General features: G+C 40.6%; 2 protein-coding genes across 8 annotated transcripts in view; one reads left to right on the top strand and one right to left on the bottom strand.

The window, feature by feature from the left end:
• The window catches only part of impact (impact RWD domain protein), a 28,146-nt gene extending 9,465 nt beyond the window's left edge, over positions 1–18,681 (bottom strand). The window contains exons 1-9 of one of the 4 annotated variants that reach the window (XM_042056584.1): positions 18,291–18,681; positions 17,941–18,069; positions 17,806–17,858; positions 16,197–16,259; positions 15,826–15,911; positions 6,746–6,877; positions 5,280–5,374; positions 1,599–1,672; positions 493–583 (exon numbers count right to left, since the gene is read on the bottom strand). In XM_042056584.1, coding sequence (XP_041912518.1) covers positions 493–583; positions 1,599–1,672; positions 5,280–5,374; positions 6,746–6,877; positions 15,826–15,911; positions 16,197–16,259; positions 17,806–17,858; positions 17,941–18,069; positions 18,291–18,326 — 759 coding nt within the window. In that variant the 5' untranslated portion in view covers positions 18,327–18,681. The remainder of the gene's footprint in view (positions 1–492; positions 584–1,598; positions 1,673–5,279; positions 5,375–6,745; positions 6,878–15,825; positions 15,912–16,196; positions 16,260–17,805; positions 17,859–17,940; positions 18,070–18,290) is intronic. The other 3 variants (XM_042056581.1, XM_042056582.1, XM_042056583.1) reach the window with 3 other exon arrangements.
• A 70-nt stretch (positions 18,682–18,751) lies between these two features.
• osbpl1a (oxysterol binding protein-like 1A) overlaps positions 18,752–26,326 on the top strand; it is a 32,922-nt gene continuing 25,347 nt past the window's right edge. For 2 of the 4 annotated variants that reach the window (XM_042056573.1, XM_042056572.1), the window contains exon 1: positions 19,520–19,632. In XM_042056573.1, coding sequence (XP_041912507.1) covers positions 19,592–19,632 — 41 coding nt within the window. In that variant the 5' untranslated portion in view covers positions 19,520–19,591. Of the gene's footprint in view, positions 19,421–19,519; positions 19,633–26,326 lie in introns of those variants that run through there. The other 2 variants (XM_042056574.1, XM_042056571.1) reach the window with 2 other exon arrangements.

Genomic DNA, 26,326 nt, shown 5'->3' with positions numbered 1-26,326 from the left:
CCATGCTGATACTGGAGATACCCTTAGGCACAGCATGCCTGACAAGCTGCCTGGCTTTGATTAAATTGCTGCAATAGTTTCATATTCTTTCAATGAGTACTTTGCACAGGGTGGCTAGCAGATGGAGATGAATTGTGTGGGGTTTTTTGGTCATCAGAGAAAGGGAGAGTGTGTGAGAGATGCACGCAGGCATGCCAAAGGGAGAGTAGATGACTCAAAAGTTGTTTTTCAGGCATTCATACATATATTCATACATTCAGCAAATTCATTTTGGCTCAGCTAATTACCTTCTGAGAGAAGCAATACTGTTTTATGCCTCTAAGCTCTTGACACAATGGTAAATTAGCTGACAAAAAGGATTATACTCCTGCCTGTGTTCAAATGTGGCCATTATCTTTGCCCAAGCAAACAGGCTTCGCTCACTCTCTCACAGACATAGACACAGACACACACACACACACATACACACACACACATATACACAAATTGTACCTGCAAAAGATGAAGCAGTCTTCCACCTGCAGCTGTCTCACCATCATCCTCACAGTCTTGCAGGAAGGTGTTCTTGTCCTCACAGTGTATCCTACACACAACATAACGAGACTGAGGAAGACATAGGGAAACAAACCCTAAGGAGGTGAGCATGTGAGTGGGCATGGATGACCTTGAATGAGAAGTGTGAGAGTGTGTGTGCGAGTTGATTACATACAGTACATCGGTGCATGCTGTTGTTCATGTGCATGTCCATCTGCATGTGCAGGTACACTTCGTACTCGTCAATTCTATACTTGCTGTCACCTTTTGCTGCCGTAACAATGTAAATGGATTTTAATATTAGCTAAGACGCACTTGGAAATGTACTGTCAGGAAACGCACATTCAGCAGAGCCGTGGACTGACCAGACCGTCCCTTCAGACGACTGCATGAAAAGGCTTTTCCTATACTTTGGACTTAATCAGCCCTTGATTATTAGACTACCATAATCAGAGCCGCTGGAAGATGAGAAGAGAAGTGAGAGAACAAAGACTTCCTCCCAGTCACATTAGCCTCTGATGATGATGGCTCTATCAAACAGCACAAAAATGCTAATTATACTCTTCAACAGGTTGGGCTCACTCAAGCTATTCACAGGCTTTTCCAGTGAAACATATATTCAGGCTTCATTTTCTATCTGCTTCGCCTTGGTACATGCACACAGTAATTAGGCACGGAAGGATCCAGTAGGCAGGCTCTGAATGTCAGCATCACCTGCTGGTTAATCTATCCCCGATGACACACTCCACCGTCCACTGAGACACAACCCATTCTCCTCGACCCAGAGTAATACAAACACATGAGCCCATAGACTGTATATATACAGTCTATGCATGAGCCCATAAAAATAAAAGATGCTAGAGCACATGCAGACACACCTAAACACACACACATACATATACACACACACACACACACAGTCAGACACAGACAAACACACAAACACAGAAAACTCAAACACAAACTCATATAATAAATACTGGAATGCAGAAAATATTGAAAATCATGGAAATGGACACGTGTGAAGCATGCCCATGCCCTGCAATGAAAACCAAATTGTTTACCGGTATGCATAGATGTTGTGAGTGGCACTGGCTATCTTTTTATTTTCATACAGCTTGTCCAGTACCAGTCGGACCTGAAACACATTCAAAAATGCAGAAAGCAAAATAAGCGTTGACCATTAATATTCCGCGGTTTCCCCAGGAGCCCAGCAGGATAAGGCTGAAGGATGCTTTTATCACATGCTAATGGAAAAGCATCTGTGCAGGAGACAACGCCACGGACTTCCATCAGAGGTCAGAGGTCAGTCAGCCTGCCCGGTGTGAAAAGTCACCCCGAGAGTGACATGTCTGCTGAGGGTCGCATTAAGTGCTGTGCTCGTAGTTGTCATTCCCGTGGCTAATAATGTCCCCCCACCCTCAAAAGTATTCTTAACACATCACGTAACACATCTAGTATTCATCACACATCACAATTTGCTTTTCAGACAAAAAGCGCATCCACTCTCTTTATGTCTCTTGTCTTTGTGTATTTGTTCGAAATAAATAGTCAGAACCAAACATTAGCAGGCTTTGATTATGAAAACCAATGAAGCATATCCATCTCCACACCCACTTATAAAAAGGAACCTGATAATCATCCATCAAATTACATTGCACAAGCCTCTGCTTTCCCTTTTTGTTTTTTCCCCCTTAAGTTTTATGTTGTGTGTGTGTGTGTGTGTGTGTGTGTGTGTGTGTGTGTGTGTGTGTGTGTGTGTGTGTGTGTACCTGTACCTTCAATTTCAACTGTGTTTGCCAAACCGTCACCGAACACACTCAATCCAAGCGTGTCCTCAAAGGCAAAAAAGAAACCCACACACTTTCACTTAATTAGTAGGTATCGAATAATAGTCTCGCAAATATTTTCTGCGTATATTTTCCCATAGCAAATCACACCTCTCCCCACAGTTGCAATAAACTCAGCCCTGCCGGCACGGAGCTCAGTGATAATGGAGACGGTGTTTACCTAAGCGTTACAAATATTGGGGTTGCTGTGCTGCATTCACACTTGGGAGGAAGGACTCAGGCTTCTTTCAGAGACGTGTTTACTTTTCTGCCTCAAAGCAGAGCCTTGGAGAGGAACACCTGGCAGGGCCCATCAGACTTTGGAGGAATGGGCCAGGCAGAGTATTGACAGACAGCAGCGTTTAATTATGCATTGCACAGAGGGTATGCTGCTCAATAAATGTACTTCAGCGGAGAGGCCCAAGAGTGCAGTATTTGCATTTCCTTTCTTCTCATTAAAAGCTGAGCTTTAGCTCCTCCTGATCCTTCCTATCAAACCAGACCAGAGAGCACAGTGCATTGTGTGTCAATGGGGAGAAAAAACATTTTTATTTTGGTGAGGTTGTCAGAGAAGACAAAAAAAAAAAAACACTTCTACTTGCCACTACAACAACCTCTTCTCTAGGGAGGAGCCACTGCTTGTCAATGCGTTCCGTGTTCCGGCTACGTGGAACAGGAATTAGACAACAGTGAGGGAACACGACCAGCGGGGATCCGGAGCAGCACTCGACGCACCGACATGCCGAGTGGCAAGGGAAGCATTTAGGAAGCTATTAGCCACTGAAAGGCCCTCTGCCTGTTGTTTATCCCTGGGTTTGTTCAACCGTTAGCGACCATGACCAAAGGATGACTTAAGCTGCTGATCTGTAGCCTCAGGTTTTTCTGGGAATTTCAATCACCCTTTCGGAAGCATCTCATTCTCACTGCGGCAACAACAAAAAAAGTGTGTACACATGCATACATAAACACAAACATAAACACACACACACACACACACACACACACACACACACACACACACACAGGAGTGGGAGAGAGCCGATACTTCCAAATATTCATAATGTGACATTTGGGGCTGAGTGTGTGTGTCTTTTTATGAGCATGTCTCTGTGTCACCCTCTATTTGTTGTCACAGTGAAAAATTCACAAAGATTTCCATTTTTTAATGTCAAACAGCAATCCTGCAAGAATCCAGCATCGACCCACAAGCATAAACAATGGCGTCAAACAAAGGTGATCAAACAGCAAAGCAACTACAGGAACTCCACGGATCATTACGCCTGTGCCTGAAAAGTCGTTGCAGCAGACCATTATGAGCCTGCGAGAGTCTGCGAAAGAGTGTGTTTATGGGTTTAGCTACCAGTCCACTAAACAGGCATAGCAGTCCACTGACTCAGAGTTCAATTAGCCAGCCATCCACCCCCGTCAGGCTATGACACTTTCCGGGAGTACGCTGTGTATTTGGGCCTTACAGTTTAATTTGAGTGTACTAATGTGGAATTAGAGACCAATTCATCATGCAGGATTTAAAAAGAGTTTTGCCAGGGAACACAAGCGCTGATTTGCAGACAAATTTGTAGAAGTTTGACACGAAACGAAAAAAAAAAAAAGGCTACTGGAGTTTCCAGGTTCAGTGGAAAACAAGGTTCGGTGCCCAAGGAAATACTGTGAAGACAAATGGAATTTTATTTGAATACAATCTTAGGAAATTATTAGACATACGTCCTGAAAGACACTGACATAAGTCTCGAAATAAGTTCTGAGTACTTTCCACTGTCTTCACAGTATAATAACAGCTTGCCTCAAACACCTGAAAATGTTTAGTCCAATGCACTTAGGCTGATATACAGCATCTTTTGAAGCACATTGTGCGGGGGGGGGGGGGTTTAAAAAGCCTCTGGCAGCATCTGACATGTGAAAAACACTTGGGTGAAAGAGACAGGTGTATAAATGACTTAACCCGCATCTGCGTTTGCAATGCCTTTTTCACAGCTATTATGAGCATGGAATATCTCTCAAAGATGAGTGGGAGAATCCCGAATCCCAGGTGCCAGAGATGGAGCATATTGTCAAGTGGCTGCGCCATCCAAGTTCTGACATGTGACACTTCTGTCAGCTCAGATGTGAGTGTCATCAAACAGGAAAGACAGCTCTGTTATTCGTATGTGTGTGTGCATATGATGCAAATGTAGTTTTTGTTGTTACTGATTTGTATGTGTGTGTGCAGATTGTGTGGTTGTAGTTAATGTGGTATAGTTCATGCTATTACTGTGTATGTGTGATAGTGTGGTTGACTGTTTTTAGTGGGATGTAAAAAATATAAAGATGGCAATCACATATCCTTTAGACTGTATACTGGGTGCCATTAACAGAACAAAGTCCTATATTAAACCTTCAACTGTTAAATGAAATAAAAATAGACCTAAAATGTGCACTGTAATTTAAGTACAGACATATATAAAGTTTAAGGGAATCCTAGACAATGGCACAATGATGGGGGTATACGTTTGACCCCCTAAAGATGTGAAAGAGTTGGCAAGTGTGATCAAGTCTGTGTGTGGGTGCGACACTCTCATAGAGACAACAAGGAGATTACAGTGAGAGGCCAGAGAGTGGGAGAATGAGAGGGAGAAAGAGTGGCTGCATTCAAGACACCCCCACCAACACTCCGGAACAGCTGCACACCTCTCAGAAGCACTTTGACGGATGATTACGAATGATATTTCAAGGAGCAACTCATTAGGCCTTCTTTGTCGATTGGTGAGCGATTTGCTTAGTGTCCTTCATGAGTCTCTTACACTGATGTTGTGTTTCCTGTGAATGAGGCGCTTGGACAGTAATGCTCCCTCTTGTTATTTTGTCGAGGCTACTGGTGACATTTGCTGGAATAGCAAATGACAGAGGAGGCTCACTTACCTGCTTGGGGGTGACCACCATAGCTAAGTGAGGTTGAAAGGTGCTCCGTCTTTCTGTGATGGGTTCACCGTGTTTAATTTCAGGCAACTCTTCCCCTAAACAAACACACACACCACACACACACACACACACACACACAAATGCATCTGATTATGTAGAAACTTGCAACTCTGTAATGTGCAAATACTACAGCAGCATTATGTGCCAAATTCACTTAACATCAGGTTATCTCCTGACCTCATCTACCCACCTGCCAAATGCTTAGCAGTCATTCCACTTCAAACTTTCATAGCAACTTTCATAACAAGCTATGAAAATGGCAAATATTTCTGTGCCCTCACTGAAAGGGTAGCTCTGTCCCCAGGCCAGTGCTTAGAATGTGCACATGGTTTAGACCAATCTCTCTGGCCCCACTCTGTCAACATAAATATGGAATATAAACTTCTAACCCTGCAAAGTGGATGGGGGAATGCAGCACACTCAACATGTCACACCTGCCTCCTTTGTAACTTTGCTTATGGGACTGGCACAGAGTGTCATAATGGATATCATGCACCTGTCAGGTAAGTCAGTGACCAGCAGCTGTGTGCCTCTTTCACTTAACTTCATTCCTGGACGCACCACTCGAGGGAAGATGTCAATGTCAGACGGCAAGGTGTTTTCAGGCCTATACATTATCATTGGCCTGAGTGCTTCTCTAAACTCTGGTGAATGAATCTTCTCCATTGGCCCATCACTTCAGGCATTTCCCTTCCAATCACCTGTCCAGTCTGAACCACCTCAGGGAGGCTTTGGATTGTCTGCCTCCCGTTTGGCATCACACCCAAGGCTTAGTGCAGAGTCCATTTGCCGCGAGTTGGCTGGGAAAATCATGCACAAACTACAGAGAGTCACTGCCTGGGCCCAGCCTGAAGACAACACCGAGATTCATTGTTCTGGAAACTGAATTTAAGTGGACTAGCACTTAGGCATCGCAAAGCGGTGTTATTGTCTTTTAGAAAGCCCTACTGTTGTCCAGCCCAGTAACAGCAGGCCCAAAACAAGGGCAAAAGTAAGCGCAGATGGTGGAGCTATGAGGTGCTCCCCAGTAAAACATTAAGCCACCTTATCTCACGCCTTACACTCTGATGGTGGCACCAGCTGGTGGAGGGTAAATGACATCGCATTTCTTGTCCCATTTCAATGACATTTAATTGGGTTTTGGACCCAAATAACCATGGCAACACTCGTCCACGTCTGTGTGATTTTTGTCATCTTGTAGGAGGAAAAAAGAATTATGGCTGTATACTCCACCACCATGACATGTTCACAGGTAACAGAGCCACTGTTATATTCTTAATATTAGACAGTCTAGGTATATAGTAAATTCAGATTAGATTTGACAGATTCAGTTGCATATATAAGGCTGCTTATATGAATATACAGGGAATTGCAGACTTGAGGTAAAACAAACTACAGTAACATACCCCCAAGTAGATCTACAAAAAGATGGGCTTGGTCGGTGTTCTTCAGCACGCTGTAGTCTATATGGTCTTCCTCATCGTCATAATCTTCCTCTTCCTCTGTCACCATGGTTTTTCTCAGCTCAGACTCCTCCACTGCAACACAAAACACACACACAGACAAAACAAGTCAAGCCCATCATATAGACCAGTGGTTTTCAAAGTGGGGACCGCGAGGGAGTGCTAGGGGGGCCTCAGCAAGTTGGAAGGAAAAATAAAAGCAACAAATACATTTTAAATATACTTATTATTATGAGGGTTGTTATACAATGCCATTAGAATAATTTGTCGCATATCTGAACATTATATTGTCCATGATAATGACTAGGAATAATAGTAGAGTGATAGCTCTCATATAGCAGAAAGCCCCAAATGCAATTTTTACACACTGTATGCTCCATCGCAAAGTGCTTGTAGCTAAAATAATTATTAGAATTAACTTAATGTATTTTTACATTTGCCGTAGTATTGTCGATGGGTTTAATAACACATCAAGGGGGTCCTTGGCCAGAACCTAGTGGTATTTGGGGGGCCTTGTCGTGGAAAAGTTTGGGAACCCCTGATATAGACAAGAGTTGCCAGAACAGTTTTCACTGTGCCATGCCTGTTCACACTTCGATGTTTTTTTTTTAAAAAGCCATTGAAGCTCTTTACACAGCCATTTAAAAAGCATACATATGGGATCGACCAGAACAGACACACCATGAAATAGGAATAACCCTAAGATACAGGAGAGAGGGAAGAAAATTATACCGTAGGGGAAATGTACCCTGAGCATTTTACAGTTTCAAGGCTGACTTAATGAGCCGGGCACCCATAGGACCCTGCCTCGGTTCTATTCCTTGGGGTTTGGGGCTGCAGAGTAGAATGGCAAAGTGGTGCCGTTTAGCAGAATGACCAACCAGCAGAAGTGAGATTTAATAAATCCCTTCCAACATGGCTATGAAGCCCTTTCCAGAAGGCAGCAATTGCACGCTGGCAGACCATCAGATAATGTGAAGTGATGCTATAATGCATACTGATGAGGAAAGGTTAACAACCGCCTGGCTGAAGGGCCTCTGTTAAGTCAGTGAGAGTCTAGCGTGTGAATTTATCCCTGCTCCACTGTCTGAAGATCATCCCCACTTAACCTTACAACAACCACGCTGCTAACAGTCTCAGGCAGAGAGGGCTGCATGAGAGGGATCTCCGACCATGGCTACTCTCTCAGCAGCGAAGCAATGAAGGAATGAGGCTACACACTTTTCAAATCAACGGCACAATCTATTTTATGGTTAAAGAACATTTGACATAGACAGTGATTAAAGATTACAAAAAGGGTGGATTCACTTAATTGTCAATTGTGTCAAGCCATTTTCATCATCCCTCAAAGAGACAGTCCAGATGCAAGACACTATCCAGAACGGCACATTCCACTATGTGGCAGAAAATAACAGCTAGTGAGATGGGCAAAGCATGCGAAAGAGGGGGAGGATTTCAGCTATACAATATATATCATACTTCTGTATTCCGTCATATAATTCATATATATTGTACAATTGTAAATGATCTGTTTAGCCTGTAAAGCACACTGGGCCAACTTCTGTTGTATTTAAAATGTGCTATAGATGTAAAGTGACCTGACTTGACTACAATGGGACAGGTTGACCTATCTCTCTGTTTTTTTTTCTTCTTCATAAGCTCACCCATGTATCACAGTGAGGCGAACAGGACAGGGAACCACGTGTAAATTCTAACTTGTCACTGCCCAGCCACTCCAACTCTCCCCAGTGACCTTTTAGTAACTTTAGGTCATCCTGCCAACCTCCTGAAACCTGCTGTTGAAATTGTAATGACTTTCCCAGGGTAAAACCCTGTTTGATCTTTATGACAGGAGTGCGCTCCTCGACCAGGCTCTGGAATATATTTATATTACCATAATTATGTCCCAGCGGATACTTTCCCTCCTCTTAATAAAAGAACATGCAGATATTCTCCGCCCTGTGGAGGTAATTAATGGTAAATAAGGACAAAAAAAGAAAAACAAAAAGGGCCAAAGTGACATCGGAGGTTGTATGCATTAGCACATTTGAGACTCATAACACTGTACTCTACCGAATACAGACCATTCTGTTATATATAAATGAAGAAATATTCACAATAATCTTCAAATCAAAGTTCCCTTGGCCTTTGGAATTAAAATAGCCCCACATCATCATATACCCTTCACCATACCTAGAGATTGGCATGGTTTTATTTCAGTTAGCCTAATAGCTGGTTTGATTTGCATTGAGAGATGATATGGAAAGTACCCCATGCCAATAGTGAGATATGGTGAAGGGTATGTGATGATGTGGGGCTATTTTAATTCCAAAGGCCAAGGGAACTTTATCAGGATCCATAGTTCAATTTTTTTCCATTGCTCATTTTTTTACTTTAGGCATTAAGATAAATTTCCAAAAGATAATTTTATGTCCTCTTTTTAGTCAACTTTAGCATGGGTTCAAAAACTTAAGAGCCTCACTGTGTGTGTGTGTATACAGTGTATGTATGTATGTATGTATGTATGTATGTATGTATGTATGTATGTATGTATGTATGTATGTGTATATATATATATATATATATATATATATATATATATATATATATATATATAAATAAAAATAACCTTATCATGGTGCAGATGAGGACTGTCTGAAGCACATGTGCATAAAAATACCAGCCAGTAAAAAATACCCACTAGAGGTGTGCTACAAAGGGTTATACATAGGCAATTCACATAAAAAGTTTTTTTTATGATTACGCTAAACAGCTGAGTGGTTCCTTCAAAAGGTTAGGCGTTTGTGTGTCCCAACTAAATATAATGGCCTATGTAACATCATGTCTTATATGACCAGTCACTAGTTTCAGCATTTCATGGGAGATGCTGAAACCATTTGAATCTCTTTTTTTTTTTACAGTTATCCTACCACGAGAACATATTTTGTTCCCTTACCACCAGTGAAATCCTCCTCTATGCATTTTAAAACAGAGAATTAAGTGTAGAGGCGAGGACCTTGTGAGAAAGACACAAGAGGAGCGCAGTACAATGCTGGTACCCCAGGATAAATTTTAAAAAACTCCTCTGTATATGGTGTCCTAAAATCTCTGAAAAGCTTAACTTCTTATTCAAAAAAATGCATTGGCTGTAACGGCAAAGTAAGATTTATGGATCAGCTAGTGCCAGCCACAGATTTATACACCTCCATGTCCAACCATCCCCTCACCCATACCGAATTGTGTGTTGCAGACAGACATCCTGGATGTGCAATCTATTACTTGTGGCTTCTGTGATTGATTATATGGTTGAGGCGCAAAGAGCAACTTGAGAAAAGATTTCTCTGACAGAGCCTGGTCTATCAAGATAGATAGATAGACAGATAGATACTTTATTGATCCCCAAGGGAAAGCTTGGCTTGTGGTAATACAAGTTGACTTTGGAGACACTTTGGAGAATGCATCTAAAAACAAAAAACAAACTGCATACTGCAACATAGCCCTAATAAACGACACTGTACCAGAACAGGGCAATGGTGCTGTAATCCTGCCTGAATTATCATGGCACCATGTTGGAGCCACTTCATGGAAAAAATTGCATCGCTCCATCTCCTCACTCCAGCACATGCATTTGGGGCTGGTTTTTATTGGGGTGGGGTGGTGTGGGGTGGTGTGGCTGCACACCGCAAGGCTTGAGGAGCGGGGCCTCAGGAGTAGAGCTTCCACCAGCTTGACACCGCGAGAGAAATCTGCCCACTGCTGTACTTCACTGGGCCCCAGCCAACACTGATCCCTGCTTCTGTGGGATATGATAATGACCAGCACAGACCTAGCAGCAGCAGCAGCAGCCAGCTCTTGCCAGCTCCACTGGCGAAAGCACATCAGGAAGCACAGAGCCATCTGTGTGGAACAGTGGGTGGAGTTAATGCGAAGAGAAATGCATGGAAATCTGGAGTTACCCTCTAAAAGAGCTGTTCAAATAAATTGTCACCTTCACACAACAGGGTGCAATGAGTGTACAAGAGGGTAAACAACAGAAACAAATAGTTTTTGGTGCACTATTATCACTGATATTCTGTACAACATAAATAACATACTGTATGAACTGGTGTCTTCAAGAAGCCTTTCAAAATACATGTCCAGCTAAGTATTTCTCTCTGCAATGTTCCCTTTGTGTGTAGAAAATTAGACCAATATTTTCAAAGAAGAAAAGTTAAGTATTCCCTTTGTACTTGCAGTCTTTCCATTGTCATCTTCTTCAATGTTTAATTTTAAGACTGTGAAATTGATTTGATTAGTGATCATACAGGCTAATATTTTGTGCTCCCTGCCCTAACCACCCTCTTAATTGAATAACTACATCCAGCTCTCTTCAAATATACTTCCTGCTGTGACAGCATGACAGCACACCCAGTAGTCATTAGATGATGAAACATCCCCTTTCATTAAAATTTCATTAGGAGTAACAGAACTGAAATTTGCATATTATTTTGGTGACAATCAGCAATCAGTAGAAAAGTGAAAATCCTTGTCATACACACAGACATGCAAACACTGCACAAAGGAGCTAATAACTGATGCAGGTCACATTTAAAAAAATGCTTAACTTTGGTACACGCAAAAGGGATTTGTCCTTAAAAGGTACACAGGTCAATCTGCATGTAATGATGCAGATCTACAAACTACATGGATGTGCCCTTCTCAATTGTGCTTAACAACCTGTGTCAAGCCAAAGGCCAATTAGGGCCTCATATTTAGTAACACTGTACTGTATCTGGGGGTAATACCATAAAGTGCAACCTAAGAGTACTTACGTATCAGTATGTCATAGCTCTACCCTTCATTCTATCTTTAACCCCACCAGTAACTAATATTGGTCTGACTTTGTAGTATCAGTGTTTTGCTCAATTTTCTTGTGCGTCAATATGCAACATTGCACTTTTCAATCACAACTGCAACACGTGTGTCCACACATGAATTTACCACACTGGACCATACTCCATCCTAATCAGTATAAAAACTTACATTTTCCACTGGCCTAACTTTCTGTTGATACCATCTGTTAATCTGTAACTGTCTAATGACAGTTGACATTTTGCACTCAATTTCTCACTTCATCTAAAGCACTACTGATGGTATCTGTATGCTATGGAAAAGTCAAAGATATTCTCACTATCATAATTTACTTGATTACTTCATTGTCTGACGACTATTTTCACAGATCTGCTGCTCTATCCTCAGACATTTAGGACCACACACCTCCACACCATAATGCCTTGCTGGGCAGTCAACAAGCACAATTCTACAGAACTAGTTTTCCTAATACTAATACTCCGTTTTCCTCACATTAATCTCATACTCATTGCATACTACACACATAAAAACATGAAGCAACAGCCTTCACATTGTCGAAACCACTTACTGTAACTTAGCACACCTGCCACTTCACAACTGCACTGTATTAAAAAAAAAAAAACAGCCACATTGCACTGCGTGTGGACTCAATATGACCTCTTATGACCTGTACAACTGGAGTACCTGTTATGCTATGAGTACAGTCTAAAAGATAGCACATTGCACTGAAAAATGGTGTGATGCAGGTGATCTACTAGGCGTAAGTGAGTGAAACATACAGTGAAATATCTAGACAACCTTTGTTTAAAGAAGGCAAACCTGCAGTTGAAAGGGGCTAGCCACAACTGAACATTTAGCACAGCATCATTACTGCAAGAAGCAAATGCATATGATCATCTTGGCAGTTAAAATGACATTTTAGATGGTTACCGGTTATGTATCCCTTTCTTTTACAAGTTTAACAAATAGAAATTATTATGAAAATGATATAGTTATACTGGGAAAGAGCATTTAGTGTCACATTCTTTAGCCCAAAACCACAACTAGTCTTGCCATAATGAGATTGGCCCTGAACATATAAAAACTCTGTTTATCAAAAAGCTGTTCATCATATGAATTTATGTGAAAAACAAAGTTTGATTTTGTACTACAAGTCACTATGTAGTAGGGAAGGGTCTATTCAGTACCCTCATTGCAACTTGAGGAAGAGTCCATCAAAACAGACAATGACTGTTTACTCATCTGAGAGATGCTAAGCTAGTAGACATTTTTGTGAATGGCTCATGATTTTGAATGAATCAGGGACTCTCACAAATGTCCACACAAAACAATGTCACGAAATGATAAGAGAGCAAGGTAAGAGAAGATAACAAAATGTTATTTGAAAGTCCTTCTGGAACATCCTTTAGCCCTCCGTATTATCTGCATCAGAAACTAATTTGCAAAACGGAAAAGTGGCCCTGCAGAATCCCTGAGATGATAAAAGAATAAAAGATTAGCAGCACTGCAGACCAGGTATATTAAATGAGTGTCCTTGTCCTTGTCCACATAGACCCAAGATAAACACCCAGGGCCTCTGCTCTCTTGGCCTCTGCAATTTTGAGCCCGTCATCAATACAATGTAATCTTCTTGTCTCCATTAGGAACTTTAAACAAGATTCCAGTGCCAGTAATGGAGGCTTTCTTGGGTGGCGATTGTATCTCAACCCTGTGTCTTGCTTTGAGAGGCAAACAAATGAATGAAAGGAAAAGGTGTTCTGGCCACCACCCACCTGCATTTCCACAGCATGCTTTAAACATAATTGCATTTTATAAAACCGACCAGATCAAAAGACCTTTGTTCAAAACTGAGGACACTGTCAGACTGCCATTACTTTCAAAGCAAAAACACCACAGTGGCTCAGTTGTCTCGGGGAACAAATGACTTGTGCAGGGGCAACAGGGCCTGAGATATGCTGGCAAAATCCCAACGTCAAATTGGTATGCATGCATCTCAGAAAGGTTTAATATTTTGTGACAACACAGTCCCAAAGTTATGATAGGTTTTTAGTTTTATCCTGGATATAGTAGTAACTAGTTGTACAAAATATGACCGCCGCCCAGTCCAGCACATGTTTTCCAGAAAAATAAGTCACGCTGAAAGGCATATATGATTCTAACTGTCTCACTGAATTGCATTATGCACACTCAATTCTCACTGGTATCTGCTAGACAACAAGTACCAAAACATGATTAGTTTATAGATTTAACATGTAATATACATTTTATACAACCCCACCCCCATCTTGCCTGTTCATAATTCTGAGAAATTCTTGAATTGTGTGCATGTGTGCGTGTACATGTTTATGTTTATGTGTGTGTGGGTGGGTGGGTGTGTGTGCGTGCATGTGTGTGTTTGCCTGTTTATGTGCCTGTGTGTGTGCATGTGCATGCATGCGTACATATGTCTACTGTGTGAGTATGTGTCATACGTAGGATTACTGTGAATGTATGTGTGTGCGTGTGTATCTGTTTATGCACATGTGTGCATATGGAATGGGTTTACATGACCCCTGGAGGCAAACATAAGCAAAAAATTGGTCATCCTAGGCCCTACAGTTCTCAAGATATTTACAGAAAACTGTGTCTGCCCTACCCTCCTTTCGGGGGGTCCAGTCCAGCGGGGGGGGCTACAGATCAAAACGAAAAGTGATGGTTCCATGCTATCCATGTGGGGTTACATGCCCACCAAGTTTCGTGTACCCCGGTCTTTCAGTGTCCCGGGAATCCTTGTTGGTGTACGGTCACTAAATGTACACATAAATTATTTCATTGTAAGGCCCCCCATGAACGAAAGTCCACGAAACTTAGCATGCAATCGGAGGGTGTCATAATGATCCTACACTTTCAATTTCGTGCAGTTTTGACCATGTCAGCCAGAGATATTGTGATGAAAACACCTAATGTTTTGCTTTTTAATTTTTAACTAGGTGGCGCTATACATGAAATAAGTGGTAATGGGATAGGTTGACATGCCCCCTTAAGACCAACATACAAAAAAAAGGTGGACCTCCTAGGCCCTACGGTTCTCGAGATATTCACAGAAAACTGTCTCCGGCCACCTACAGGCCAGTTGGTGTATAGTAACATAAATTAATTTATTGTGTGGCCCCCCATGAACGGAATTCCACGAAACTTGGCGTGCATTCAGAGGGTGTCATAATGATCCTACACTTCCAATTTCGTGCAGTTTTGACTATGTTAGGTCACAGGTACCTGTGATTACAAGACCTCATTTTTAATTTTTTGTGTTTAACTAGGTGGCGCTATACATGAAATGAGTGGTTATGGAATGGGTTGACATGGCCCTTTGAGATCAACATACAGCAAAAAATGGTCCTCCTAAACCCTACGGTTCTCGAGATATTCACAGAAAACTGTGTCTGCCCTACCCTCCTTTCGGGGGGTCCAGTCCAGCGGGGAGGCTACAGATCAAAACGAAAACAGGAGGCTCCATGCTATCCATGTGGGGTTACATGCCCACCAAGTTTCGTGTACCCCGGTCTTACAGTGTCCTGGGAATCCTTGATGGAAATTTTGACATGCGAAAAAGAAAAAAAAACAAAAAAAGAAAAAAGAAAAAAATCTGACTAAACCTATATGACTATGCTTCGCTGCGCGGCGGTCATAATAATATATAGCAGTATTTGGGCCTTCCATGACACAAGGAATCTGTTCTGAGATCTTGCTATGTATCCTATGCTATGTATAAGCTGCATAAATATTGTCAAAATATGCCTTCATGCTCAACTGTTACCTGCTCCATTTTGTACTTCTGTTTAATGGTTAAAAATGGCATCGTCATGAATAGGATCTGTTTAATTTACTTGCCATTTGGAAAAAGTGCCGGTTTATGTACTTCCCAGATCCCCATCCTCACAGAGCAGCTGTTTTGCTTTAGTAATGCCACCTAGTGTATGAATCATGACACACAAAACTGATTTCACAGAGAACCCTTTCCAAGCAGTTAGATGAGCAACAAATATGATGTTCCATCCAGGAAACCACAAGCAAATTTATAGTGCAGCCCGAACTCAAAGATTTGTGCCTTGTGAAATAAAATTCGCAAGGCACAAATTGTGTGTGTGCGTGTGTGTGTGTGTGTGTGTAATTTCAATAAATTGGCCTCTTACCCGAATCAGAGCTGAGAGACTTCTCCACAAGAAATTCCCGAATTTTCTCCACCCAAAGATAGAGGATACTCTCACCAGCATTCTCCCTGATTACAAAAATATTCATTTACATTTAGTGTCTGTACAGTAGGTGCACAAATGTACAGCCTACATATGCCTCTGTACAACTAGAAGCAACATGCTATTTAGTGATCTTTTTCCAAATATGCTAGATACGAGATACTAGATCTCGTTAGTAAAAAGGATATATAGACAAGAAAAGACTGTATAGTCCTGTCAAAAGTATTTTGGTGCTGTCAACCACTTGACCCTATATGTAAACCATATTACTTTGACTGTAGAGAATGTAGAGTTTCACTGGGTCTACTCACAAATAAATCTCCTCCAGGCTGTTTGACAGTTCCATTCTTTCTGGACCTCTCAGCCACCCAGCACTGAGAAATATGCAAAACACACAACACCTCAGTTAGGCCTCAGTAGCTGGGCTTCCATTGAACTTTTTTGTATGTATGTTGACCATTCGAATAGGAAATCCTGAGTGTAAATGCTTGATATTTGCCAAAGTTGTCTAAGAAATGTATGCTGGAAAAGGGATGCATAAACTCCAAATATGCAAAGGTTTAATGAAACTAAGGTTGATGGAGAAACAAGTTCATTCACAATTGTTTATGCAATTGTATTAACTGCTACTGTTAAAGTTCACAGCTGTTCACAACCCCTCCCTTGTTGGGAAAGAGCCCATTTTGATGTTGCATTCGGTGGGGGCAGTAATATGTATAGCCTTGCATTTTCTTCCGCAAACCTTTCATGAATACAATTTTAAAAAAGCAAACTAAGAAGATGGAGTTAATGAGCCTAAACAGCATAGAATATTGATTCTAAAACGGATAGTTCTGGTCCTTGTTTATGATTGACTGGATCACGTTCGATGCCGTAAAATCCAGTACAAACATACACCTTGACCACATTTCGTTCTTTATTACTGCGCTACCACAACTTGATAGCTGCGTCTTGATGTTGCTTGGCAACCATTCTGATTGAGTAACGAATGGCCACAGTATATATAGTACCATGAGGACCTTGGAGTGCAAAAGAAAAGAATCAAGTAACAAAAGTTGTTAAATATGGATCCTCTGGTGATGAGCAACATCTGTGCAGTATAACACTTACTTATGAAGATTCATGGGCTGAGTTAACAGATGTAGTTCATTAGCAGACAATTTATGTTAACAGTGGTTTCTTTTAGCTCTTCTTCCACCCTCTCATTTTCAAATTCATCCAGTGAGAACATGGCAATATGATAAACCAATGGTAACATTCGTATACAATGATAGGGATACGTGTTTGATAATAAAAAGACAGGTTGGGACACAACCATTAGTTCAAAAGGCATTTGAGCATAAGGAGTACTCAGTACGCAATTTTTCAACATAGGCCCTGTTGTTTAGTGCTCTCGGTAGAAAAAAAATAAATAAATCGGTGCTACAAAGCTTGAGTTATCCTTCTGCGGTGAGTGCAGCCAGGAGACTACAAAGCTACGCTATGGGGGCAGATTTTAGACTGTGTTTGTGTTCGTGTTTGTGCCTCTTATAAACTCAAAGTGTAACATGAACAGGATCCTTATGAGACACCACTATGCATGTTTGCTTCATGAAAAGTCTGTATACCAAAGTCAAACTCATGCCTTTTCCCATTTCATGTCGGTGCTGTGACCCAGCCTGTGCAGTAAAGAGTGGGATCTCATACCACCTGGCCTTGAAACACTTCACTTTAACCAACCATTATGCCCACCCTTCCCTTTAAAGGGCATTCAAGGGACACTGCCTAAATACAGCCAGCATCATGGTTTGCTTAACTTGCAGATATAAGCAAAGCTACTTTTTTTTACTTTGTGTCAAAAACATTAGAAAATGACACAAATTAGATCCCACATATTATTTTTCAATTTTAAGGACAGGGGATTCTTTCATTCAAACTTACTTTATTTGATATAGAGGTGGTGCTCTGCTGGGATAGTCTGCAGGTAGAATCGTCTAAAAGGCAATCCAACACAACCTTAAACCAATAATGTTACATTTCCAACCAATATGCTGATTACATGTAGATGAGCCTTACCTGTAAACAAGCTGTCCATTTTGGATGGTCTGAACTGTCAGATATTTTGATGCAAAATATTCTTGAAGCTTCATCAATCACACACCATTCATCACCATATATGGATGACAGAGCTTCAATCTCATCTATCTGAAAAGAGAATAAAGAGTTGTGGAAATCAATGAAAATGTGGCTGCAGCCATAGACGAATGTGGCTGCAGCATTTTCCTGTTAGCCGTGACTTTTAACTGTGATGTTGCACAACTAACTTCAATCTCTGACAAGAGTTAAGCATATTGAATACATGATTTAGACATAACGCTGTATTTTTAATCGCATTCCTTAAAATAAATTCTGCAGCTGACGTATACCTGAGATTGAAGATCACCCATATCCTGCTGAGCCATGTTTAAACCGTAGGGTTTAAACTAACTTAGCTGCTACTGCTCATAGCCTACTGTAGAGTTCTAACTAATTGTCCACGTTGCTTCGCAGTAGCCTCGTTGTCCACAACCTTCACCACCACCAGCAGTTTCAATGAATTGACGCTACTACAACCTACAGCAAATATCTAAAATGCACGTACGAAGAGAAAGGGGCTAAAAGTACTTCCAGTCAGTCATCAACAGTTAATACATTAAAACAAAGAGTCCATCTAACTGACAGTAAAGTTGTACATAGTGCATGTGTTGTTTAGGCTGTGGCTGTCTTGTGTTGTCGCATATGCTCCCGCCCCTGAACCTATCAACATCAAGATAACCTTGAAGTTTTCCTATTCTAACCAATGACAAACCTTTCTACCTCTAGTGCTGCGCGTGCACATATTACTTCCGGTGCATGTTTTGTTTTCGTGTTTCCAAAATTTCCGAATATTTGATATTAAAAATGGGCTCTATCTTCTTATTGCAACTTATCGTGCTAGCCAGATGGATTTGCAGTGTTGTTTACATGAATGAAACATAATTCATCACAATTTTTAAACAGGTTGAGTGTGGGAGCAATGATCATAACTTTCAGTCAGCTATCACTATGATCTCATTTATGTTGGTTTATAACAAGTTGACTTCGTGCCGTGTTTGATCTGAATTCTGAGTTGTGTTCTTGTTGCAGCTTGCCGCCCAGCCTTATCTTGTGGTGGAAATATGCGCGTGCACGAAGATAAATCCACTGGACAGTTTTCTGAGTAGCCTATGTAGCCTAGACTTTTTGGCTGATTAATAAAATCGCTGCTCCTGGATAACACGTCTGGACCATTACTCGGGGCCACGTTTGGAATGTGGCTTTGGTGATTGCGAAACATGTTTTAGAGTGGCTGTCCACTTTTCAATAAACAGGAACAGAGGCTTAATACATCACATGCTGACTCAAGAGGAGGGAGCAAGTTCTCGCTCCATTCTCCAGACTACACTGCGAAGAGAGCTTGTCCATCGACTCAACGTTTCCGAAAATTGAAACATGAACTGAGCACTTCGTATCTGTCAGTGGCATGCTGTTGTGAATGGTAAGTCTACCCGTGTAGGCGATGCAACGTAAATGTCAAACTGGGTGCTGTCACCAGACCTGTCCCACATAGAAAGTGAAATGTCAGTCCCACTCCCTGCTCCTTGCAGTGACTCATTAAAGTTTCGAGAGGAGACACTCTCTTTGGGTGTTGAGGATAGTAGGCTAAGGGATGTGCGGACAATGCTTGTCCCATCAACGCTATTGTTTCATGTAAGATACATTTGACTTTACTCTGTAAACTTTACTCTTTGGGTGTTTCTCCTGTGGGTCGCATCAGTGTACAGTTATGTAGCCTACGTGGTATAATTCAAATCCTTTTTTTGAGAAAGAGCCAGAAAAGTTGGTTGAAGAAGATTGGGCTCTCTGTTTTATACGTCATTAGGAATGACTCCCAAAAGAAACAAATGTGACAGTCTTCATTGATTAGCCTACTTATCAGGTTAAATCGTGTATGGTGGGCGTGTCATGTAAAAGTTGCATTTCTGAACCTATTCTGACACCCTAAGTGTCAAATAGACTTAACCTCGTTGAGTGTTCTAGTTGGACTGCTTTATGCTGTTATCAGCCTAAAGGTACTAGGCAAAAATGATAGGCTAATAGAGAACTGGAATTGGTTATGTAAGCCTGTTGACTAAAATCGTATAAGGTTGTAAAATTGGATGTGTGTTGACAATAGTGATTTATGGACACTAAATGGATCACACTCAGTATGTGTTCTTATGAGAGAAAATGAATCATGTGAGGGGTGTTTATTATGAATATTTACACAACTTCCTGAAAGCATTTGGCTGCTGAAAGTAGTCACAAGATATAATGATTACACCCCCCCTTACTGTTACACGTAGACTAGGCTGCATGTGTTTGGTATTATGTGTGTTTGGTACTATCTGACCCCGGTTTTTAAGGTAATCATAGCCAAATAAAGATTCACTGCCAGTTCACCTCAGAGAAACTGTTCATTCAGACCTAGAATATTAGCCTATGTTTGTTTTCCTTGGGGGTAGGGGTGGCAGGGTATAGCCTAAACCAGTAATCAGTAATCACTGATGCATGACACAAACTGTGTGCACAGAGGTCAAAATATTTTAATTATGTGTCCATGTGTCTTCAGAAACCTTTCAAACGAACAACTTGCCAGGCTGCCGCTCAGGGGCGGATCTAGAGATTTTTTCCTGGGGTGCCGAAGGGGTGGCATGAGGTTCCAGGAGGGGGGCCATGGACATTATTCAAAACTTAAAATTCTACGGATTTCATTGAATATGTTTTGTTCTCTACATTACATTACACGAGGTGGGAGGCAAATCGGAGATGTAGCTGGCGTTTTGGATGATGTGGGTCTTAATATGTGAATTTCTTTCTCTGTGTAGTCTGTACTTAAATTATACAGTGTCAAAAAGCAATTCTAGGGGGGTTTGGAGGTATGTTCCCCCAGAGAATTCTTTTAAAAAATGACCCCTCAAATGATTTCTTCTAGTTAGTTTTGAGGGAATATGGATACATTTATAAAATAAGCCATAAATAGATTTAGGTTATATGGATTGAAACAAGATTCTGATGATTTGGGGGTCTTTTTAAAACATGACCCCTCAAATGATGTCTTCTAGTGAGTTTTGAGGGAATATGGACAAATTTAGTCATACAAAATAAGCCATCGGTAGATAAAAAAAGAATATTAATATCCAACACTATCTAACTGCCTTTTCCAAGTATGTAGTCTAAATTACTGAAACAATTTGTGAAATAAGACACCAGAGACACTAGGCAAATATTTATAGGCATGTCATGCAGTTGGTAGCACCATACATAGGTTAGGCCATTATTTTCTGTGCCTTTAAGTTAGGCCATTATTTTTAAGACCTAATATTATAATATTATATAGGTATTATAATATTATGATATCAAATAATGCTTTTGCTCAGAACGAACCTAAATGGAAATCAGTACCCCTCAGTCCCTGACCTTTAGTGCCAAATGTTATGTCTTGCCATTCACAATTTAGGCTACTCACTCACTCACAAAGTGGTGAATAAGGAAGTACATGTATACTGTATTAAAGTACCTTTATAAATATCCTATTAAGAAACGACCTCAAACACGAGTGAACAAGCAACATGTTCATTTCTTTTGAGGACACAAACTCCTGTGCTGGCCTCAGCTTGTTGGTTCATCTACCAGTAAATGATTGAAATCTATCACCCAATGAAACTGGAAGATTTAACTGGAATCTAAGCAATTACATCTCATGCACAACGCTTCATATGTGATTTGCTTTCAAACGTCTAGTCTAGTAGCCTACTCTGAGTAGGGTTTGTTTGAAAATAGTAGGCTACTTTTACTTATTGTGATTGAGTAGAATTTCAGTCATGTAACTGTAGGCTACTTTTACTTGTGTAGATTGATTTACACCATATATGAAAAGAAAGGGTAAAAAAAACGCAACCGCCACCAGCTTGACACCGATTAGATATTCTAGTTTGATTTGACATGTCGACCAAATTTGGATAGTCATAGATGCTGGGAAAGTGGATGCATGACAATTTTGAGAACCCGTGTTGAATTATCACGTGTATGGGTTGACATTGACAGCAGTATTTAGGCTACAATCAAATGTTATAAACTAGCGACACACACAAATAGACTTTAAACGTTAAACGCATGAGCATGCCCTTTTTATCTGACCTGACCATCATCAAACAATTCGATGAGACAAAGTCTTGCGGATGTAAATGACGTAGACTAACAGTGAGGTTGTTGCCGGGTTAACTGATGGACTGACTATGGGTCTGATTATGGACTTTTTCGACTTGGTGGTCAAACTTACCACTTCGTTGTAGGCCTACAGACAGTTGACACATAGTTGCATGCACAGTGCAATCTGCTGCCAATGGTGACATTTCGCGGGGGTCACTGCGCTGATGGTGATGGGTGAAACCAGAGCCATATAAAGGTAGAGTTGCGACAACTCCATTGACGCTAATGTTCCATTTTTTTTTTCAACAATGGCGGCTAATGGAAGCCTCAAATAGTTCCCAAAAGTTAACAATTTATAATAGCAGCAGTGCAGTTACAGACTGTTTGTAGCCAACATTTCAGACTCAGATTTACATTATTGGCTCATCCGAATAATAATAATAATAATAATAATAATAATAATAACAGTAACAACAGTAGGCTAATAGTAGTAAAGTAATAGTATTAATAACCTAATTATAATAATAAACTATTTATGTATCGACTATGACAGCTTTTCTACTGCTCAGTTTTTATCAGTTCCTTATCAAATAAATTAAAAGAGGCTAAAGCCCAATAAATGTGCCACACATAATAACCTAATATAAGATAAACCTTGCCTATACCATTTCAACTAGGCAGCACTAGGCAACACCACTAACGAGCTGTCATTAAGTTTTTGCGTTTGTAGCCTACAACTTTTATGACGTGACGTGTCTTGGGCATTTAGCTTTACCATCATGTCAACATAGTTGTAACGTTATGCGCAATGCTCATCTAGGCTATGGATTTAAGTGGTTTAATTTTAAAAAGGGCAGCAAAAGTGGGATAAAGTGCAACTGCTTCCCCAAAACAATTCCTCCATAACTGTGGATTTAATCGTTTGATATGTGGATAACTTTCAGTGGAGTAAACACATAAAAGGTAAGATTTTGTTATCACAAAGCTAGCTGGTTTGGTTAAATATGGCGAAGCATATTTACAGCCAACTTTGTACTTGCAGCAGTGAAACTGAGTTTGTTGTTAACATTGTTGGTAACGTAGGCTGTACGTTTCCTCAGTTAGGAGCAGGACTGTTTTTTTTTTTTTGCATTAATTTTCATTGGCAAAAGCTAGCCTAATATGCATGAGAGAACCTAGATTTGAGGGAGCTGCAGCTGTTAGCATCAGCACGGTCATATTAACACAGCAGGGCACAATAGCCCAGTGATGAAGGATCGTGTAAAATCCCCATCCCCAGGCCACAGTCTGAATCTCAAGCTCTTTAGCCTAGCATCTTAATGCTGTTCACAGCACGGTGAATGACAAACGATGACAAAATGCTGTTCATGTTTGTGAGTTCATTGCCTGGTTATTTATCGAAGGACTTACATGTCACTTTTTATATTTTATTATGATCACTCGCATTACCATGGGGTTACTAAATAGGTAGGCCTAATGCTACGGTTAACTTAGAATGCCCACCATTACACTGGAGATGTTAAAAAAACGTTTAAACTTTTTTTTATTCTCCCGCGACGATATAGGCTTGGCTAGGTAATTCACTCATTAGCTCAGATCAGTGACTACCAGAGGAAACGCGGGGTAGAAAACTCAAACAACTAATGTTTAGACTAGCTGTGTTACAGTTTCTCGTTGCAAAATCAAAATTTCACAGGAGCTCCATACGCTTTTGTAGGCTACACGCAGTCTCAAAAACACTGTTTACAGCTTTTCGAGTCACTGTACGAGGTAATTTATTTTGTATAGCGATAATTTAGATACACTTATGGGGTGGGTGCAATTGCGTTTTCTAAAGAATCTCCTGTCTTGATTTTGTACAGAAAAATATCAAGTGACACATACGTAAAAGGACGGAAAAAAGGTCACCTTATATAGGGAGGGAAAGTAATCTCATCGCCATCTAGTGGTTGCGTTCCTAGAGTTTAGCGGAGGGGATGGGATTTTTTTTTTTGAAAAAAATATATTTCGGTGCACATTGGGATCTTAATTTAATGCCTTCCATATGTTAGGCACTGGGGTCACCTCTATTGCTTCAAGTGGTCATACCTTATTTTTAGGATCAGTTGAATTGTTTTGAGTTTTTGTCGTAACATGGTGATAACAAACTACAGTTGCATGTGACGTCACAGGTTTGGGCGCTTAATCTCTAACTGATCAATACAGCAATTTGCTTAACTGGCTTACATATTTTTGTAATAACGGAAGGTGATGTAAACCGCGTGGTGATAACCTTTATGTCTGGATAACTGGTGTTGTGCTTCTACTCACATGAAGAGCTGGCAGTAAGTGTTAAGTGGCAATGCTAACCAGGCTAATAAACAAACCATGCTACCGTGAGTAACGTCGAAGGGTAAAGTCACGTGGCTTTTTTGTAGTTCGTTTATGAAACAAAAGGAGCAATTTCGATTTTTTTTAAATAAGGCAAAATATAGTCTGACATTTTCACAGTTAGAAGATTATTACTGTATAGACACTGAAAAATATTTTTGGTGGATAAGATCGCTGATTTGGCTTCACAGTATTTAAAAAAAAAAAAAAAGGTCTATGGGACTTAACATTGGAGCTGCTCTTCGATAGGAACGCAACCACTTGGGGCGCTGGTTTTCACTTTCCCTCCCTATAGCAGGCTAAGATAAGGTCTGGAATTTAATTTAATATTGTTGTAATGGTAGGATAACTACATAGTTTACACAATAATTACACTGTGTTATAAATATTGTATATCAATGCATTTATTGACTGTCAATTACCCAAAATCGTGGCTCGTCTATCATTGAACAGTAGCCTATTTAATGCATGAATTTTGAACACCCATTGTCGCAACTCTACCTTTAAATGGCTCTGGGTGAAACCATTGTGAGGGGGCGGGGGATTCTAAATCAGCGATTTCTGTTTGAGAGGAGTTTGGTGCGGGTTTCACACCTTCTCACAGTCCAACATGTATGAACATAAAATATAAAAAAATATTATCTGATTTATAAATGGGGTGGCAACAGGGGTAGCAAGACTGTGTCCCAGGGGTGGCAGTTGCCACCCTTTGCCACCCCGTAGATCCGCGCATGCTGCCGCTGCACCATCTGTCTGCTAATGACTGTATGGACTTTTCCCCCTGATTGGGTAGGAGTAGTTAGTAAGGTTTTTTAAAGACACAATAACAGAACAGAACGATAGCAGAACGGGGCAAACCTGTTGATGAAAGCTGTTCTCGTGAACTTCAGGGCTCGGATGAATTTGAGAGAAGTTATCAGCAGTCTTTTTCTTTTGGCGGGAATAGAGTGAACATGTACTATGAGGACAAGTCAAAGAGGCTAGGCAAAATAACTAAAAAGGCAGAATCCCTCTTAAATCAGAGGCCAGTTTATCCTTTGAAATTACAAAAAAATTTTAAAAAAATGTTGTTATGGCTGTGATTTGTGCTTTGGTTCGGCATCCTAAGTTTGGGATACTTGGATGTGTGCGTCTTTTGTAGACTTTTCAGTTTATCCTTTATACCACAATTCAGATATAAGCATTGTTTGAGGTTCATCCCATTTTTTCACAGCGTTTGAATTGAATTGAACAAGTGCATCAACATCAACATATTATTTGACAGACTCTATGTAATCTACTACCTACATACCAGGTTCTTCTTGGAGGACAGCCACCAACATTCCAGTCAGAATTCATGAGACCAAACAAAGCCAGCTCTGTGTGGCCTCTGACATGAGGTTTCTCATTTAGGATAGATTAACACATCCAAGCCTGTCTTCATCACAGATATCTAAATGTTATTTCCTCTCATATATTCAGAGAAATGTCCCCCCTGGTCAAATATCTTAGAGTCGAGACTGCATTGTTGTGAGATACGATAAATGAGATCTGCTCAATTTGTCTTTTTATAATGTGCCAGTTTTGTTTTCATCCAGTAATCCATAGCTACTGTATTTTGTCTAACTTGAAGAGAAGCCTGTACGTTTCATATTGTAACGTACAGGGGTAGTTGTGAGTTTTCTAGTTCTGTGTAGTTCCCAAATTCTGTATCTTCCATGAAGGAGTATAGAAGGGCTTTGGTCCATGTTAGTTCTGTGATAACTGCTCAAATTTAGAATTTATTCGTATTTGCTCTAGTGTTAATGTCAGTGTGCATTTTCTGTTAGCAGCCCAGTTGTCCCCTTGTCATGTCCCTTGTATC

This window comes from Alosa sapidissima, chromosome 12, assembly GCF_018492685.1.
Source record: "Alosa sapidissima isolate fAloSap1 chromosome 12, fAloSap1.pri, whole genome shotgun sequence".
Classification (NCBI taxonomy): Eukaryota; Metazoa; Chordata; class Actinopteri; order Clupeiformes; family Clupeidae; genus Alosa; species Alosa sapidissima.
Note: the sequence above shows the minus strand (reverse complement) of the source record. Positions and strands in the feature narration are given on the sequence as shown.